This window comes from Rhagoletis zephyria, unplaced genomic scaffold (assembly GCF_001687245.7).
Source record: "Rhagoletis zephyria isolate East Lansing unplaced genomic scaffold, Rhagoletis_zephyria_1.1 Rzeph_scaffold_00963, whole genome shotgun sequence".
Taxonomy (NCBI): Eukaryota; Metazoa; Arthropoda; class Insecta; order Diptera; family Tephritidae; genus Rhagoletis; species Rhagoletis zephyria.
The window spans coordinates 42,965-64,077 of record NW_016158047.1 but is presented as its reverse complement, the minus strand read 5'-3'; the positions used below and the strand labels follow the sequence as shown (position 1 = coordinate 64,077).

The 21,113-nt window shown below is 33.6% G+C and overlaps 2 protein-coding genes across 2 annotated transcripts in view; both read left to right on the top strand.

The window, feature by feature from the left end:
- Window positions 1-7,477, top strand: part of LOC108362229 (uncharacterized) — a 68,854-nt gene extending 61,377 nt beyond the window's left edge. Inside the window, exons 3-4 of the mRNA XM_017615126.1 lie at window positions 5,593-5,752; window positions 7,386-7,477. Coding sequence (XP_017470615.1) covers window positions 5,593-5,752; window positions 7,386-7,477 — 252 coding nt within the window. The remainder of the gene's footprint in view (window positions 1-5,592; window positions 5,753-7,385) is intronic.
- A 5,189-nt stretch (window positions 7,478-12,666) lies between these two features.
- The window catches only part of LOC108362228 (GTP-binding protein RAD-like), a 48,269-nt gene continuing 39,822 nt past the window's right edge, over window positions 12,667-21,113 (top strand). The window contains exon 1 of the mRNA XM_017615125.1: window positions 12,667-12,778. Coding sequence (XP_017470614.1) covers window positions 12,667-12,778 — 112 coding nt within the window. The remainder of the gene's footprint in view (window positions 12,779-21,113) is intronic.

The window sequence follows — 21,113 nt, the reverse complement described above, 5'->3', positions numbered from 1 at the left end:
TAAAGAGATATAATTTATTTGAAATTAGCGCTTAGCTCTTAATTCTTGATTTTGAATGCGAAATATTGTAAGTTTAGGTACTGTAAGGAAATTCGTTCTCCTTAAGCTACAAATACGATGAGCCTTCTACTACTTGCTGACTTAAAGATACTGCCCTCCTGTGCTACCAAACTTTTCCCGGAAGGCTGCTGCTAATGCCACATCGATATTGATTTTTACTTTTTTGCTGCTCATTTTTCTGATTTTTTAATTAATTGATGAATTAAGTGAAAATTTTCATTTTCAACCAACGCCGCTAAATTCAGTTCAGAAATAAAAAAATGTCAAACCCCTTCGATTGATTAACTTATTAAATAATTTGAATTTAAGTTTTTAAACAGGTGGTAACCCTCTTACAACATCTCAAAAATATTCTTTGTGTTCAGAACTAAAGATTTCTTATTACTCCTTCGTTTGGCATCCATATTTTGATATTTTGTGTAACTTGTGTATAAGTTAACTAAATTCGACATTTCTAGCAGGTGGCAACCCTCTTAAAAATATGTGTAAACCACTTTCGGAAACCCCTTTCGTTTGACACCCATATGGTGATACATATTTCTCTTAATTAATATGATTTTTTAAACAGGTGGCAACCCTCCTATATTTGAGCTAAGTAACAAAGCTTTTCGAAACCACTTCGATTGATACCCATTTTGTAAAAATTGATTTATTTTTTTTTAAATAATTTGAATATAATTAAAAAAAAGTTGGCAACTCTTTTCAAAAAAGTAAAACCTATAGCACATCTACAGTCCAAGGCTTTTAGTTTGACGCCTCATTTTGGAAAATCGAACAAATTACTAAAAAAAAAAAATGCATCACGAATACTCTAACTCTGGGCAACCCCAAACTCTAATTCTTGGCAGCTCTAGGGACCAGTTGTAGCCTACGCGAGGAAGTTGAGGAAGGACTTGGCTCCACTTGGCATTTCCAATTGGCATCAGTTGGCACAGAAGAGAAACTCTGCAAAAACACTAAGGCGGTTGCAGCGCTAAGCAAGAAGAAGAATGATTTAATGGATTGTAAAATTTTTCTAAGTGTAATGTCAGTACAAAAGCACCGGATAAGTTTTGTTTTATGAATTGAAGGGCTAGCGCCTATGCCAATTTTAGTCAAATCGCATGGTCAAGGTCAGTACATAAATTCAAAGAAATTTCAAAACAAACAAAAGAATAGAAAATATTTTATTGAGCGAGCATTGAAAGAGCAAAGCAGACCGCCGCATTCAACAAAGGCAAAATTTCTATTAAAAATAAAAAGACACAATGCACACTAAATAGACAAATTACCAATGCGATGCCCATCTACGAAATAGAAATGGTCAAAATATAGTTGTCAACTGCTGAATGTGTTTGTATGTCGCATGATCATAAATTTAGCATTTGTCTCATGCTGACAAGATTGTTGCAGTTAAACAATTTAGCAAATGCATTTTTAAGATTCATAAATCAGCTGCAACCAAATTTATGTACCAGTCGCGCTCGCTTATTTTCAATGCTCCGCTGAATGTTATTTCAATAGTTGTTGTTTCTTTTCTGCAATTATTTATATTTGACTTAATTTTTTTTCTGCCAAGAATGCGCGCACACTAAATTCATTCGCAATAAATTATTTTTTGTTGCAATGTCATTCGCGACTTTTCCAAGCGACCAAACAACGAACTCAGAGTCTGTGGGCCAACTAGTATGTAGAAGAGCTACTGGCACTTGGCGCTTGCCACTGCTGTATAAATAAATCTATTTTGTACCAATTCTAAGTTTTATTGCAGCTTCGATTGCGGCTTTGTTATCTTTTTGTTCAATTCGACAATACTTGCAATAATCGATGCCCTGCGCATCTAAGCATTTGTTGGCACAAATGAATGCAATTGAACAACAGTTTTGATACTCGGATGTACAAACATACATTTGACATACATATATTAAGGTGCCCCACCAAAAAAAGGTAATGCTTGTCAAAGGAAAAATATTATTTTTTTATACATATTTGCTGACTGACATCAAAATATCGAAAGTCAGCATTTCATATTTTTTCGGAAATTGGAGCTTTATGAGATGCTTCAGAATTTCTTCGCTATGCTTTTAACTTTTTCAGGTCCTTCAGTGGTTTTTTCTTGAAGTTTCGTGTTTTGTTCTGGAAACAAATAGATAAAGTTACCAGCTGGTTAGAGTGGTTTGTAGCACTACTTAATCATTTCGAAGCCACAAATCTACATGAATATTGCAAAACAACTTGTAAAATCAGAGTTGGCATTGTAAACCCTACTTTATGAACTTTTTCATAAAAATTTTAACTTTTCGTCACATTTTAACCTCATTTTTTTAAGGTATCCTTGAATGGTATTCAGTTAAATACTTCAATATAAAAATGGGCTATAAAAAATTCTTCTGAAGTAAGGAAATTTAAAAAATTAATTGAAGAAACATTATAAATTCTGTTCGCCCTAACAAATTTACATACGTACATACTTTCCTTTTGGCAAACGATTAGTTTGGCGCCAGTGGTTAAGACAAGAAATGAGAGCGAGAGACAATTGTATGGGGGAGCGGCTAACATATATAACCTTGACACTAAGCACACTTTTAACCTCAAGTGTAGCCATATGACAATATTTTACTCATCCATTAACTATTGTACTTGCAGATGGCATTGCCACTAAAAATCATAGCGATAGTTGGATATCTATTTACATGGACGCTATTTATCATTTTATTCTGGCAACTTGAAGTTACTGCAATAAAAATAATTGCAAAGGAATTTACTTCAGTGTAAACTGTACCCACCTTTAACTAGAACAAATGAAGGTGAACTTAGAAAATCAAATTGGAAATTTCACTAAAAATATATGACGCAAAACAAGATTTGAGTGATTGTCATTAAACACCGAGAGAGGATTGCGTAAAAAGTCGATTGATTACGCAACATACTCGCAAGCGTTTGCCTTTCCGTTCTAACTGCCTCGCTTTGCCTCAGCGCACTTCCTTCGCAAGTATTCACCAACCAAACACTGAACCGCCACGCTTCACGGTCGCTGCCCAGAAACGAGGTGTCTTAAGTTTATTTTGCACCACTATGAACCCTCCAGCACATCCGCCCCAATCGATTAAATAGAAACAAAAGTAATGTGATTGGGGGGGCGTGTTTCCGTGTGTTTGACATTTTGTCAGCAGTAAATGAAGCGGTAAACCCGCATAGCGCGTACACGCTACGAAAACAAATCGAATGTCTGGATTTGTGAGTTGCATACAAATTAATTTACCTGCGGTGTGAACGACAAAGGCCAATCGAGATGAAAGCGTGAAATGTTTACTCAAGCACAACGTGACTATGCTTGGGAATTACGCGTATTTTGTGAACTTGCGTGGTTTCTGTTGTTTTTGTTTGGGAACACAGTATATATAGATATTTCTTGTATGTATGTATGTTGGTTTATACCCAGCCAGCAAGAAGACGTATTTATATTTTACGTGGGATTCTCGATTGGCAAAAAGTTAGAGAAAGGCATAAGCAAAAGTTTTCATTTTGTTGGAAATTTTTCTTGGACCAAAACATTTGATAATAAATAATATTCGCATACGAATGCTTTTTGCTATCCGTTTACGACTGTTTGAATGCGCTCCTTAATTTCAAGCGAAAATGTACTCGAAAACGAATCGTAAACGGCTATCATAAACGACAGTTTATCCATTTTTTTCTTCGAGAAAATAAAGAGTTACGTGCTCGTTTACTACGAGTACTTATTTTAGTTCTGTAGTAATGAGGCCACAGACTTCGCCTCTCTGGACACTTTTCTTGGGCCTCAAGTGCAGATTGTAGTAAACGACTGACCGTCGAAATGAGCTTCCCTACGGCAAGAATTATTAAGTCATCGGCGTTCGCAACAATCTTAATGACTTTTGATGTGATGCGTAGCATAAATTCGTTTATCGAGAGACTCCGTGATAGAGGAGAGAGAACCCAAACATGAGTGTTGTACTCCTAGGTCTTGAAATTAGAGTCATTTGTATCTGCATTTTTTTGTGTAAAATTTGTCACATTTTAAAAAATAAAATTCTAAGTATTTAATAAGCTAAACCCATTTTTACAACATCAATCAGTCGAAATGGTTTCAAATTAATTAATTTCAAACCTTCCTGTGGGAGGGTTGCCACTTGTGTGAAAAGTTAAATTTAATTAAAATATGAACAAGTTGTCGAACCGAGTTTCAAAAAGATCTAGTTCTAAACTGTATATGTAGAAGAGTTGCCACCTGTTTACAAAATCAAATTGAACTTCGACAGTTCATTGAAATATTTATCACAATATGAGTGTCAAAAAAATAGCCTTATGAAGGTTTCGTTTGAAAATAATTTTGAAGAGTGTTGCCACCTGTTTGCATAAATCGAATTTAAATAAATTATACAAAAGTTGTTTTATAAGTGGCGTCAATAGAAAGAGTTTTAGAAAAGCTTTAGTTTAAAAGTCAATTTCATTGTGGTTGCCACCCATTATAAAGGTCAGATTTATTTGAATTATACATATGGCACATATGTATGAAATATAATCTCGTTTTGGGGTCATAAGGCTTTAGCAGTGTATACATTGAGCCTTAGCCGCCAAAAAAAAATAAGCGACAGTTTTTCTCGAAATTTTTTATTTGATGCAGAAATACATCTACATGCTCTAGGAGTATTTCTATGTACATAAAAAAAAATATTGAAAAAATTGTCGTTTACGTTTTCTTTTTTTGCTCTATCAATGAGCTTAAAACAATAATCTATTGATGCCACAAACATAGCTAAAGTATAGCCAGAAACTTCAATTCAATTATTGGCCAATTCTCTCTTGAAATAAAAATACATAAAAAATGTTTGCCATTTTTCACCCTTCAATAGTTTGCCACGAAACCGCAAAATAGCTTCATGTCACAAAACTATTTTAATTTAATTTTATATGCTGCCATGTTGCGTATACGACACGTAGTACGATTGGGTGGTGTATAGAGAAGCGCGCCAGAGAAGTAAAAGCAAAACAGATACGAAACAACGAATGCAAACACTTGAAAACATTGTCGTGCGCACAGCGGCTCAAGCAACAAGTGTTGCACAAGTTCATACATATGTACGCACTTGCAAACTTTACACTTAGGGAAATTGCGGAAAGCAGAAAAAAACAACAGCAAATATAAAGAGCAGACAAATGCACTCGCAGCAGCAAGCAAGCTTTACACGCAGGTTACAAGTTTTTACAAGATTACACTGCTGCGAGACGGCGCTTATCGGTTTACATAGGTTTGTGTGTATGAGGGTGTGTGTGTGTGTACTTATCACTAACTATGTATATGAATATTTTGCAAATAGCTCACCATAGCTGATAGGGAAGTAGACGCAGCGCTTTAGTGCTACTACTGCTAGCCATTTAAATGTCTAAGGAAATCAACTTTACAAAATCTTTTTTTTTAACTTGAAATTTATTTAGTTAGACTTTTTTTAATAATTTTCTAGTCTGTCTTTCCTTGCAATTTTCTACAACCAACCTTGTAATATCATTGCAATTTTCTCTTATCCACAGGTACGCCGGCGAGCTCAAGCACAAGCGCAACAACAACAACAACAGCAACAATACAACTTGGAAAATGCGCGCTCCTACTGTACGAGTGAGCCGCGTCTTAGCGAAACGGAAACGCCGCCGCAAAGACGCAAATTATCACAGCGAAGACCGCAACAGCATGGTAAGTTGGCAAACAAGTTTTCTTGGCATTTTTGATTGTGCGCTTGTGCGTTCGAGAGGTTTTGATTGGCTGCATGCCGGCAACAGATTCTATTTTGCACTGATTGGAAGTGTTTTAGTACTGTGAAAATACTAAAAAGCGTTCTTAATGCAAAAAATATATGTACGGCTTTGCTGAAAGTTCGTTGGTTGTAAAAGCATATGGTTAACTTATTTAACTAAGCTTCAGTCGTGTCTACTTTAAGTGTATATAAGGAAAAGCTACCTTCCTACTTAATAATTCGTGTTTGCTATTTGATTATAAAGTAGTCAACAGCCTTAATGTGCTTCCATGTCTCACCGACTCTAGTGCATCATGCTTCGGACAAATTTACTGTGGGAGGTACGAATACAAGTAGGCGAGTATAGTTAAAATCTTGTTTACATGTTGATTTTTTTGGTTAGAATTAAAAAAAGTAAAAAAATAACAATAATTATTTTACGTCTCCGATTATGATCTATTTTCGCTATTTAGACACAGATATGTATGTACGATATGATATGAAAGTAAAAACCAGGAATACATAAATTTTTTTTTTTTGTAATTTAAAATTGGACATTGATTTTTAGTTACCAAAATCTTAAACAATTTTTTGGACATAATTTGTTGGCTGTTAAAAATTGTATAGAAATTTCTTGTTATCTGAAAATTGAGCTTGCATTTTGGTTATTTTAAAACTAGACATACATTTTCGCTTATTCAAAAAATGGATATCGTTTGTCGATAATTTAAAAACTGAGCATATGAAACCGACGCTTAGTGGTACATAGTTTACATTTAACACAAATTCTAAGGGCCGTGCCCAATCGATTTGAAATTCGCTTTAGAATTTGCTTCAACTGAACGTATCTTTTGTCACCCGCATAAAGTTATTTTTTTGGATTTATGATCTGACTAAATATTATGTTTCATTGATTCCTCAAATCACTCCCACTCTGAAGCTAAAGGCTCATCTGTAAACGTGCCTGGCTAAACTGCTGCAAAAATTCAGCATCTAGGCAATCTAAAGTTCTTGTAAATTCTGATTTCTTCGCTGGTTACAGGGATCACGACGTTTCTGAAATGACTCCATACAGCTTTATCTCTATACACAATCCCCTTAAGGGATGATTAGGCGTGGCGAAGTGGCGGGAGAGACGGAGAAGTGAACTTTTTCGGGCATAGGTCAATTCTTGCTGGAATAGTTGGTGGGATGGTCCACCAGGTGAGGTAGGTCTAAGATTGATGTACACAACTGGGCTACCTACTCTAACCTAATTCTGTGTCGAATCCAGCTATCTGCTATAATCAATCTTTAACTGTCCAGGTGTTCAAAAAAATGGTCTTCTAAAAAAAGTAAAGCGAATTATGTGCAGTGCGAGAGATTTGATTTGAATAGACTCTACCAAACAAACCCTTTCCTGGTACTTTGAGGTGAGTAGTTTCGCGTGATCTTCGTCTTAATTTTGACAACCTGAATATGCTCCAATTAGTTTGAGTACACCTGCTATTTCTTGCAACTCTAGCCTTATCTTGAACTTGTGAAAGCAGTAATTGGACTTGAGTTCTGCCTTAGACTCTTTTTCTGAGCACTCATTTGATTTCTTATCTGCAGGAAACATAACTATGACACGATGTCCAGTAAAAATGGGTCATGGGCAGTCGAAGAGACTTAAAGTTTCTTTGACATTCCTTCCGGAGTTGTAATAGCAGACCTAAGGGCCTTGATAACGGCCTGACTGTCTACAGCGAAGGTGCGCTTGTTAGGGGCGAGGTGCAGCCTTTCCGCTAAATAAATTGCACCGATTTTAGAATGAAAAACACTTCAGTAATTTGATTACTTACGAAGAAAGATTTTAGTAAAAAGTCTAGAAAAAAGAAGTCTGATGAGGAGATGTGGTGATCTCCGAAATAACTGCTATAACTTCTACCGCTTAGACTTTGTTGCTTTTTCAATGTTTTCAAATAAACAATCGTGGTAGAAAGTTCAATAAAAATATTTAAAAAAAATTTAAAATTCAGTTTGGATTCAGTTGGTATTCTGGAGCCATTTGTGAAGTTGAAAAAAATATAGAAGTTATATTCTTGGGCACAACTGAACTCGATTCCTACCTACTACTACTGATATTTACAGCTTTTCTATGCGCAAAAAATAAGCCAGTTATGACAACCACGCCCTCAACTTAGCTAAGAATATCACCTACAATATATGTATATGAATACGTGTAATATTTTTAAACAGCAGTGGGTACTCGATATGTTTCAAAATCATTTTTTCTTATCAGAAGCAAAATCATTGCTTATACAAACCTTTTACAGATTTTACTTTATAGCGCAAAAGGAATTTCTCACCCGACATTTAAGGCTCGCAGTTAACTTCTAAAGCTCGCAATAACGGCAGCATTCAATAGTAAACTTTATTTTAAATATTTTCCAACCGATTTCTCTATTTTTAGCTGCTATTTAAATAAAACGCAGCCATTAAACTGCTATTTAAATTCACTCAACACTAATGCTGCTTCTCGCTTTTCAGCTGCTATCTTAATTTTAATTTCTTCAAACTTTCTTTAAAAGCTAATTTGAAAACTTGCTGTCGTTAATTAGTTACGGCAATTTACTTACACACACATAAACGCGACAACCGAAGCAACAAAAATTCTACTAATTCACTGGCGATTAAATATATGTAAATGGGAGCGTAAGCCAGCAGAATGAGAAAGTTGAGCTTCTAAGATGGCATATTTCAGTGAAGTTTGTATATGTACATATACACACAAACAAAAGCAAACAAGCTCTGCGGAAGTACAAAACAGTTGTGGCTCTTTCAATAAAGTCGCATTGATTAATAAAAAACTTGCTTAAATATGCAAAGCAACTTGCTAAATGCCATTAGGGCGCGAAGTAGAACTAAGTTTCAAAAATGTATTTTTAAAATCCAATTAACTACGAACTGCTGTGCTAATTTATTGATCATTCGTGCGTAGGCAGCCTACTGCTTTTATCTACTTAAACTTTAGCAATTTTCTCCAAATTAATTAATCACTGAATTTCGCACTTAGAAATTCATGTTGCGTATACGCAGCGGAGCACCACAGTCCATGAACAACAAACAAGCCAAAATTTTATTAAGTATACTATTTACTTTCACTACAACCCTTCTTCGCGTTGTCAAAAGCATGCACAAGCGTACCTATTTATGTAATCGCATTTAAATATTTAATTTTAAAAAAACTCGACATGTTTTCGGTTAGTTCACCAACCGCTTCATTTACTTTGCAACCCTCTGTTGTTTGCTTAACCAGCGGAAAATACAACAGCATCTGTTTTACCCAAATACTAACTTTTGGTACACCTACGCATTTGCGTTTAAATATACATACATATTTACATTCAAAAGTTGTTGTTAAATTATGTGTTTAAATACGCTGTTATCTCAACAAGTCACTTGAGATTATGACATCCGCTGTCGATACGCCAAAACAACTTAACCATTTCACATAAACAGGAAAAATGAGCAGGAAATACTGACGCCAAAATGCTAATTTATGCTGAACGCAGCATGTGTCTGATACTACTGAAGCTATTTTTTTTTTTGCGGTAGTAAGGAGGCACAGTGGAGCGAGAAGGCTTATGGAAATATTTGTTCATCTAAAATTGCTGTATTTTAATTTTTAAGGTATAGGTATGTGCTTTTTTCTTCCTTTAGATATATGTATGTGTGTATATACATAAAAAATTTCGAAAACTTGTAAACACACCATTCCCATCAGCTCATCTACAGATGAACCCCCATATCCCCTCAACGGCTCTGAGAGAGCAGAGTCAATTAGTTATATGGTGGCCCCTTTTAGTGCGGTTGGCTTTATCTTGAAAACACTACAGTGGTCAAGTAAACGAAAATTGAGGTTTAAAGAGACTTTACTGAGGTGAATCCCACTACCCATCTTAGAACCATCTGCGCAGATAAACGTTGACTCTGAGTTTAGATCTCTGGCACATTCCCGTTCCATTGTCTCTGTGATTATTATAGAGAATTTGCTTTCTAGACCGACTAGCTGCCCTCTGACTTAACATCCTTATATTAATCGAAAGAGTTTCTGTGACCCTCACGTGTCCGTACCTGAGGCCTCTCCCTAGCACGATTGCTTCTAATCTAGCGGCATTGCATCAATCTACCGATGGAAAGTTCAAATTAGGGTCAAAGGAAGGGCTCACGTGACCAGCTTGGACTCTGGATGGAGTCTTGGTTGTCGCAGGCCACCAAACAATGACCCACTGTTCAGACATACAATACCAGTTTGCTTGCTGTTGTTAACTAAGTAAAGTATTATACATGTTTAGAAACGGCAGGAAGTCACTTATGTAAACTGGTTGTTAGATTTTCATTTTACAACATTCTGTCTCCTAAATAAGAACTCTTTAAAGAGTTTAGACTTTTTTAATTTTTATACAAAATTTCATGATACGCGAATTAAAATATGTCAGCTGCTTTCCGCGGCAATACGGCACTAAAGTTTCATACAAATATATCGAGCGTAGAATGCTCTATTACGCCATAATGGTAAAAATTGCTCAATAAAAAGGAAATGAAACTAAGCGAAAGAAATAAATGGTAAAATTCGTATAACACATTTCCGGTGCATAAAGTGACTGTTTGAGAGTGGTGGAAAAACTAAAGTGAGAGAATTGAAGGTTTATGATAATACAGCGTCATTGACCAGTGAAATATTTGGTGGTGTAAAGTATCGTCTTTATTGGCCTAATTATGAAAGCAGTTCGTTGAACTTTAATATTAATATTAAGCATGAGCACACAGCCATATAATTTTATATATGTACGTATGTATTTTTAAGAATAGCATTAATATGTATATTAAGGTGTTACACACATTTATATCCATACGAATGACTAAGCGTGGCCTCAATTAGCTGCTGTAAATAAATAATCTTAAATGAAGCATATCGCACAAACAGGGAGAGATGCACAGAGAAATTAAAAGAAATTATGTGCACAAATTGTGGCAAATGACTCACGCCGCCATTAAACGCTTTTTTATTAGCAAAAACGCCAACCTACATTTCTTTTATATACGCGTAGAAATATAAACATAAAAAATTTCACACAAAAAAAAACCAAAGATGCCAAAAAAAAATATTTGGATGGATTTTAAGTTTGTGCGCACAAACGTTCGCGTTGGTAAATTTAACATTTTATTTTATAATCTTTTAAACTCGTTGTTTTACTTTTTTTTATCACCTTGAGGGATGTATATATATGTATATCTATGAATATTTCACACACAAAAAGCTACTAATTGAAAGAATGTCAAGGTGCCACTTAACCACATTCTTTCAGCAAAAGCCTTCATAAGAAAATTGTCAATTCTAGCAACTATATTGAAAACCCTTTTTCATCTTTCGAAAGACTAGTTGAAAAATCTGCTAACGAGGAGGTCTTAGCGTTATTCGGTTTGTCCTGTAGGAATAAATTTCCTAAAAATTAAATAAAATAAAAAGGAATACGTAAATTTTTTTTAAGCTATAAAAACTAAAAATTAATAGAAAACTAAATTTTAAAAATTTAGAATAAGGTTAAATAAGCTACTAAAAACTAATTTAATAACAGCCGGTTTCACCAGCAATTTAAATGGAAAATGATTTTTTATTTTCTGTCAATTTCCATATAGAATTCAAAAAATTTATTTCATTTTTCACTCAAAATTAAAGTTCCTACATTTTTTCTTTTTAAAATAATAGTCTAAAATTAATAAAGTAAAAAAATTAATTAATTCAAATAGGAGAAAAAGGAAAGAGAAATATTATTCTTCTTAAAAATAATAAAATCTTAAAATTTAATTGAAAACGAAATTTCTAAATGGAAAATAATTTTTTATTTGCTGTTAATTTCCATATAAAATTCAAAAAGTTAAAATGATTTTTCATTTAAATAAATTGCTTTCGTGAAATTGGCAGTAAGTTTCTTATAGTTAAGTGATATTATAAAAAGAAAAAACCAAAGAAGTTCCTAGCACTTAAATGAAATTATAAAAAAAGTTTTTTTTTTTAATAATATTATCTAAAAATTTAAAGACAAAAAAATAAGTTCCTAAATTCTTGTTTTCTTTCAAAAATAATAGTCTAAAATTAAAAAGTAAAAAAATTAATTAAAGAGTTTCTAAAAATTTTATGAAATTTAAAAAATATTATTCTTCTTAAAAATAATAAAATTAAATTAAAAATGAAAAAAAATGATATTAACTAAGTTTTTGAAAATTAAATGAACTTTAAAGTAATATTGATATGTACACTAAATATTTTTCTTTCTAAAATAATAAAATCTAAAAATGAAAAGCTAATTAAATATAAAAAATAAATTAAAAAGCCGCTGCCGGAGGCCTCGATCCTCAGATCTCTCGAATGGCATTCCAGTGCTTAATTCTCTCGTCTGTTGGAGCAGGGCGAGCAAAATGGAATACAAGTGATTTCTGTCAAAAGAGTTGGCGGGGCGGCAAGGCCTTTTTGTAAGACTTTCGAGCCAGAATAAACAAAATCTTTCAAACTGTCTGAACGCATCTGGCATACACTTGATTGTGCTGATTTTCAACTACAGTCTTCTTTTTCTTATTTAGTTCTCAACTGCCTTGCTAAGGTGCCTTGAAATATGTTACTTCATTTGCGTATGAGCAAACACATTCATATACATATTTACATACATACGTACATACATATATGCGCAGTTTATACTTGCGGGCGGTGAAGCGGAAATAGTCGGTTAGCTTTCAATCAAAAAAAAACTCATTTTAATCATGGTGGTGAAATTTAAACAAATGCATATTCACATCATATGCACTCACTCAAACTTTTTTACTCAGCTCCACTTTCACTTTGTTAGGCAAAATGTGTGGGCATGGCATGTCTGTGGCAAATAGGAGGTGGCAGGCGTACCCACCCGCTAATGATGAAGAAATTTGTGTAGTTGAAAGAAAAGTGAAGCGCGCTGCTGGGTATTGTTAGTCAATATTGATTGCTTTTTCTTTTTAGCTGATAACGGCGGAAATTAAAATTGCAACTTCACTGAGGGCGCTTGACTGTACCCGCATGCGTACATACATAAGTATGTTGTGAACATTTGATTATATAGCCATGTATGTACATACATATGTATGTACACCAAATAGTAGGTTAATATCGCTTTCATTTTCAAACTCATTTCATTTAACTTAACTTGTTACCAACTTGTTTTATCTCACACAAGCTTCCTTCATTAAGAGTTTGAAATTTTAATTTGTTTGCACAAAATTAATTGCATTTTACAACCGACGATTTGGCAAATGGCTGTCAAGCCCACATAAAAAGGGGTGCAATAAATTTTCAACATCTGCTTGAGATTTAATTTCAGCAAAATCGCCTGAAATAATTTGATTTAACCTTTTTCACGTGAAGGCATTCGAAAAGCGTTGAGAGGATGGAATGCTACTATAACCGCTGTCACTCAACCCTTTATTTAACTACATACATACATATGAATGCACAGTACTGGAATTTTATGTTACCTTAGTAATAAAATAAAATAAAAAAAAACAGGTTCAAAGCAAAGTTAGGAAATTCATTCAGTTTTAGATCAGGCCATTTGTGTTCCATTTCTAAATTGAATCTGAATTGAATTGAATGTACATATGTATGTAGGTAAATATGTAGCCTGCATGTAGGCGTGGTTGTATGTACAAGCGAGCTAGTGAATTTGTGTGGCTGTTAAAATTTAGGAATATTTAGACCAAAGTATAGCTGCAGAACGCTTTAAAAAAAGTGATCACAACAAAAAACTGTCATACATACATATAAGAAATAATTAAAATGATAAAAATATAAGCATAAAGAAGTGGTCTGTGTATTTAACCAGACCTGGCTGAGCCTGGATGGATCTGAAGTCCGTTTGTCTCGCACACCTCCAAAATTTCGACTAACTAAATTACAAAAATTTCGAATTTTTTGATTTTTTTCGGTTTATCGTAATTCACTCATGTCTTGTTTTGAGCTCCAAAATCTGATGGAGTCAAGTGATTTGAAAAAGTCCTACGAATGGTGCGATTTCAGTCTATAGAAGGTGATGGTCTGTTTTTTGATCTTTATGAAATGATTTGTATGATTGTGTAAAATAACATTGGGACGTATTCTTGTTTTCGTTAGAATCGAAAGTCATGAAATGTTCCTATCATTTTCTATACAAAAATTCCAAATTTTCGATTCGTACGAAAACAAGAATATGCCTCATTACATATATTTATGAGTTAATTTGCACCCATGAAGTAAAAAAAATATAAAAAATTATTTCAGAGGGTGGGACATCTGGGAGGTGGTCTTTAAAGTCAAAGGTCAGGAACAAAGTACTTACACTTGTAGTCGCTTCTCTTCGTTCTGAAGGCATACAGATTTTTCAGAACTTACTTCTTCTTTTCTTTATGCTTCCGATCTTGAGTTGAAGTACCTTTTTTCTCGGATCATCTATGTCCATTATGCCTTGTCTGAAAAAAACTTACTACTAGAAAAATGCAAAGACACAAAATAAAAACTCTGACAAAAATCCAAATTGTTGTTCAAATATGATGCATTTAACAAAAATTTTAGTTAACTTAATGAGAGTCGGAAGGCGATACCTCGACATTCTGGTAGAGAGAAGATAAAAGATAAAGATTGAGCTCAAAAAATGTATATAATCTTCAATTAACGGCCAAAAGCAAAAAAAAAACAAATTTCTTTATTTTTCGTACAGAAAATTCCTTACGAGTTCGTGTCAACCACTTCATATAATTTTCTTTAAAGATTCTTAAAAAAATCGGAAACTTTAGTAAGTACTACATAAATGATAACTAATCTCGGGTCACCGGTGACTCCTCGAGCAAAATAATATATAGTTTATTGAATCATGAGCTAAGCTAATACATACACATATGTGCGAAAAATCCCTTATAGATATTTAAAACTTTTTATGCAAGTACATATGTTGGTATGTATGTCAACCTTAAAGAATTTTGTACTCAATAAAAACCAACCTAAAAAAAAACTTGATCGAAAAATATGACTACAATGATGCAGCTAAATGAAAATTGGAATAAAGTCATACTCGTTTCTGTAAACGTACTTGTATTTATTTTGATGGACATGTATAACATTTTTTGAAAAACATGACATTGTTAGCGTTGACAGAAAAATGAGGTCAAAAGAAGCGAACAACAACAAGAGAAATATAATAAATAATAAAATATTTTACAAGTTTATATACTCCAAAGCATGATCCGCGCTTTTACGCCACCTGCTTTGTATGTATGTATGTATGTATGCATTTTCCACCAACGTTTATTTTTTTAAGTGATGATGCAGCTTTCTATGTTGGAAAACTTGCCATTGGCAGTTCATCGAACGGACGCTGTTGCTGACACCTACATACACACCCACACATAGGCAGACATTTACATATAAATAAAATACAAACATAGATATAACAGAGAATAGCAAAGGATATGTCTCGATTAAGAGTGAGTTCGGAGGAATACAAGGGGCAGCAAAAAAAATTTGCTAGTGTCCACGTTAATTGAATGAACTGCAAGCGACATATTGAAAAATTATTAATAACAACATTGTTGACCCATTTTTCTTGTTGCCCTACTCTAGCGCCTTACACCCCACCTACATACATACATACATATGCACGACCGTTTACATTGTACGCCGCCACCAACTCACACTCTCCTCTCTTATTTTCATTCATACATTCCGTTGTCACTTACAGGCTCTCATTTCAGTGATGATGTGGCATAACAAATGTGGTTGCTGTCACCACACTTTAGAAGCATTTAACATCCAATATGTTAGTGTGTATTGATAAAGTCCACTATCGTTTGCGCTTAGGTTCGATTTTTTGTTTGCTTTTGTTCCACTTACAAATATTTTTACTTACAATTTTTTATCAATTTACTATATGCGGCAAATTGAATTGTAGAGAATATAATAAAACATTGCTGATAAAATAAAAGCATATGGCGGCATAAAAATACATACGGTATGGCTCATATCTATAGCACGCCATTTCAAAGAGATATTGTTTGCCACTTTGTTTATTTATTTATTTTTCGCCCAAATTTCAAACTTTTTTCTCAAAAGTGTTAGAATTTTTTTTTGAGTACACAGCTTCATATCCCATTCAATTTTAGTCTGATAATGTGCAAGTTTCAAGCAGTTTAAATTAGTTTTAATTTTTTAGAATTTTTTATGTCGCATTTACTTTTAACTATACATACAGGCAGCATCAAAAATATGCATACCCAGACGTTTATTTATTTATATTTTCAATACCAAATTTTTTATAAAAATAATGTTAGTTCAACACCAAAAACCAGCAGAATCAATTTTCTCAATTCCATATATAACTCGGGAAAATTCATGAACTACCAAAAAATTGTCATAAAAATTTTCAAATTTTCAATTCCATTTCTTATGGGTATGCAGTTTTTAGCCCATTAAATTTTAATATTAAATTTTGAAAATTTTGATAGAAATTTGTTGGTATTTCTGGAATTTTTTCGACTTTGATATGAAATTGCTGGTTTTTGCTGTAGAATGAATAATATTTTTATAACAAATAAAAAAAAAAATTGGTATGGAAAATATAAAATAAGAAAATCAACAAAACGTCAGGGTAATCAAATTTTTGATGCTGACTGTATAACAAACGAACTCATTGTATTTATATATATGTAAGCATATGGAAGAAAACCGCAAACCTTCGGTGAAAAAATTTAAAAAATCAATCAATTCGAAATTTCCTGGGATATAAAACTGTGTACATACTCACAAAATTCGAACACTTCTAAGAAAAAGCTTTTAAATTTGGGTGAAAATTGGTTGCACTTTTTTGTAGTTTTCTACAAAGTTTAAAAACTTGGTTTTATATAGGTTTTGTTAGAGAATGAACTTTATTTTAATTAAAAATACTTAAAAATAAATAAACCTAAGTGGCAAACAATATCACTTTGAATTGGCGTGCTATAGATATGACCGATACTGTATGTATGTCGCACAAACAATAAAACATAAGTGTAGGAAGAAAGTGAAAATAAGCACTCACATGGCTACCCACATACACATATATATATGTGTGTATGTATGTAAATTGCTAAAGTCCATTACAAAAGTAAATATAAATGTTCTATAAAAGTACTACAGTTGTATGTACATCGGTCTGTGCGCCTCGTTCCTCAGCCAGAACAGCAGCGCTATATTATTTAATTGTGGCGCTTATTGGTTGTACTTTCAATAATAAAAAACAAAAAAAAACAATAACAACAATACTCGTAACTCTGTGGGTAGCAGGAATAGCGGAAATATGGAAAATGCTGTGTAAATGCTATAAAAATGGTATAAAATATACTTCCGTGTGGAGATGAGGAGCACTAATTCAATTATCCTCAGCAATTTATTGTATGAATGCAGGGATGTATGAAATAAATATTTGTTGCTGGTTTATTGATAGATGTACATAATGCTCATAGTTACGCTTGCGAGTGTAGCAATAAGGAGTAGTGAAATATAGCTGCAGTATATTCGTTTAATACATATATAAATATATGTAAGTACACAGTTAGTCGATTTGTTGACACATGTCTATACGTTCAACGTTACGATTTTAAATGCAACGATGTTTAGGAAACCAATTATGTCGATATGTACAATGAAATGTACTAGGGATTTCAGGATTAAAATAGTAATCCAGAATATATTTAATGTCTCCAATTTCAACTAAATTGGCAGTTTCAGTATAAAAAAAAAATATATTTTTCGTAGCTAGATTTTACTTTCATACCTTTTTTAAATATTTTTATAGCTAGCAGCTCTCTTTTACAGTAACAGCCGTAAAAATTTACCCCCCCTATTCTAACAGAGTCACAAAACTTAGCTCATTGTGATTTCTAGTGCGCCACAAACTGTACCACAAAAAATACCAGAAAAAAAAACACAAAAACTTAAAAATTTGTGTTGTAGTGGCATATTTGTTGCGGCAGTAAACTTTGAGGTGCAGTAAAAATCACAGCAGTTATGAGCTAAGGCTTGTGACTTTGTATGAATACGGCTGTTAATCTTAATTACTTTACTTAAGGCTTCTTTTACGACCACCACATACCTGCCGAGCATGGAATGTGCTGCGTCACAACTAACAATAACTCATTCATTACTACGCTCTCCAATAAAATTTAAAAAATTTATGCACGCCACAGACGTCACTCGCTTAGTGGTACTTGCAAAGCACAGACCCTCTGCCGCTTTCACACATTTCTTAACTTACCACTTTCCACGTTTTTCTCACATCACAGATATCTGTCAACTCCATAAATATCCGTAATGTGTTGGCGCTTTCTTCATTTCTGCAATAAAAAAAAAATTAATTTATCGATCAAAGAAAGTAAAATTTTTGTCACTTCCGCGCTGTCCATAGCTTATGCAACTAACTGCCGGAAGTGTTAACTTTAAATGTCTTTACAAGCCTTGTCTTACTTACATTCTGCCTGGCGGCTCTTGTGGCCAATTTAAGGTATGCGGTAAGTTCAGCGATGAAAAGAGCATTTATTTGTATACACGTGGGTTACTTATTTATACAAATATATAAGTAAGTATGTATGCATAGTACATACAACCCGCATGTGTAAGTGTTTCATACTAAAGTCTCCTCTGTTGCTCATGGCTAGCCTTGCTAATGAGACTTGCTAACAATCTTCTTCGGAGCACGTCATAGTGTATGTTTGCTGCGTCACGTGCTGTCATCGCGTCTTGTCGCATTGGTGTGCATTTTAAGTGCTCACATAAAATTGTATTTTATATGGATGTATGTACTATATACATTTACGAAATGCAATATTGCATTCTTATAGTCTGGTACCAAAGCGTTAAAAGAAGCGAAGGAATGTAAGTGGCCACCACACATATGTATTTATGTTGAAGCATTTTTGTTCAACACATATCTTCACAGGCTGGACATAAGCACTTTAAAGCTAGAGAGCTAAAGACAAAGTACCTATATAAGTATTTGCATGCAATGAAACTAAATTTTTTTCTATAAAAACTGCGAACATACTCTACATGAAGTAACTGGTTGAAGACACTTAAAGTTGTCACGTAAAAGATAGATTATTTGCAAGAAAGTGACGAAGACACATAATTTAAAATTAATCTATTTATTGTCCAATGAGCTTAACGAGTTTTGGAATTTCACTCTGCGTATGTAAGAAATTTATATGTATGGACATACACAAAAATTTCTTATAACTATCAAATGCATATCAGTTTAGCATTTCTCATTAAGTGTATACAAAGTATACATCTGAGGAGCGCAAGAACAAAAAGAAAACAGAAAAATACCGAAACACATTTATAAGCTGTCAAAGGAACACCCATTGACGTGCAATTCATCATAAAACTCTAAGGTTGCCTAAAAATTTAAGTTTTCTTAATTAGATAGTTATTTTTGGGACTGAGAATAGTTTTCCTAGGTGAGAAAAGTTTGTTTCTCAATTAAAAAAGGAGTTTTCTCCAATACATCTAATTCTCAGGGAGAACAGTTTTTTTCTTAGTGAGAACAGTTTGTTCTCATTGAGAACAGTTTTCAAAAGTGATGTCAAAAAAATCACAAATACAAACTGAAAGTAAAAAAGATTTGAAAATCTAATTTTTATCGCCGTTCCGTTAGAAAATACAAGGAATCTGAATTAGTTGATTTATTGCTTTCAGATTTGCAGACAAAGTGTAGCATTTATATGGGCATACTTACCCAAATCAAATATTTTCGGGGTATGAAAAACAAATATTTGTTATCATATCAAATCGGAGCCAAGTAGAAGTCAGTGTCTTGCGCTCGTTGATTGTTTGTTCAAAAGTAGTAGCAGAATGCCTGCTCTCGTTTAGCCAAACTTATGTGTATTCCAGGCCATTGTAAGACTGCATGAAACTGCCTTGCGAATTAATGGACCGAGAAAGCTAGCCTCGAGTCGGTCCCACCGATAAATAGGAAAAGAAAGTACGTATGTGTGAGCCTTGGACTTGGAACATGGCCTGAAAATCGATGCATAAATAGACATGTTTTTAATGGTCAAATGAAAATGTGCAATAATTTTTCTTGCGTTCTTGTACTATAGCTTGGCAGTTACCTATATAACGTAGTGTTAATCATGTTTGTGGCGACCACCTTAACCTAGCTCAACATAACCAGCCCAGCATAACACAAGCTTCCTATGTGAAAAGTTACACTGCCATGAAGCTGTTTCCGTTATAAGCAGTTCATTACTTCTGTCAAGTGTTTATCAAAATATTCCAAAAAAAAAACATATTTTAGTAGCATACAATTTGGATACAGCTGTACAAAATATAGACTAAAATGGGAAATAAATATTGATAGGCATGGAAGCTAATGCACTTCAGCCACGAACGATATGAAGGAATATACACACTTACGCCTGTACAGTGTGTGTAATGCCGCATATGGTAAAATTATGATTGAATCAAACTGAAGGGAAATAGGCGATACGAACAGCTGCTACAAGTATTCATGAGCCAAATATTTTCACAAGCCCGAAATCCTCTCATATAATAATATCTGAGCATATCTAACCATGCAAATTTGTAAATGGTTATACAATGCATGTGTACATACATATGTATATACATGTGGCATTGGTACATATGTATGTACATGTATGAAACTATTGTTTTAAGGTTAATGTGGTGGCAACACTCAATTAAACTCAACTAATTACAATCATATCATTAGTTCATACATATGTTTATACATGCGCAAAAGCTCAGGCATTCCTCAATACATTTCTCATATGTTCTCCAAAAGTGTATCAACTCAATATTTGTCATTTTTGATATTGAATGTGTACTAGAAATTTTCAATATTCACACCTATGTATATTTATCCTACAGCAAAAGTGGTTGCATATTTTTCTGTGATTCGCTACAAAAAAGCAACGTATCTTCTTCATATAATCGAGATGCGCATAAAAGCAGGACTCATTCTTTTCGTACCAATGGGACATTAACGAGTTAGTACACTTTCTAAAAAAATGTTCGCATATGATTGCATTATTATGCGACATTAGCTTTCGCCCTGACAACGTTCGTTTTATGACATTTTAAGCAAGGCAAGCGCTAAAGTTCATTAAATGCCAGTATATACTTGCATATTTAGTATATATGTACATATGACAAGCAAGTGTCGTATGTATACTAAAATCGTTAGTTGCGCGTAATCACGAAAATCGATGCTAAATGGTGTTGAGCTTTTCATTTAGGAATGT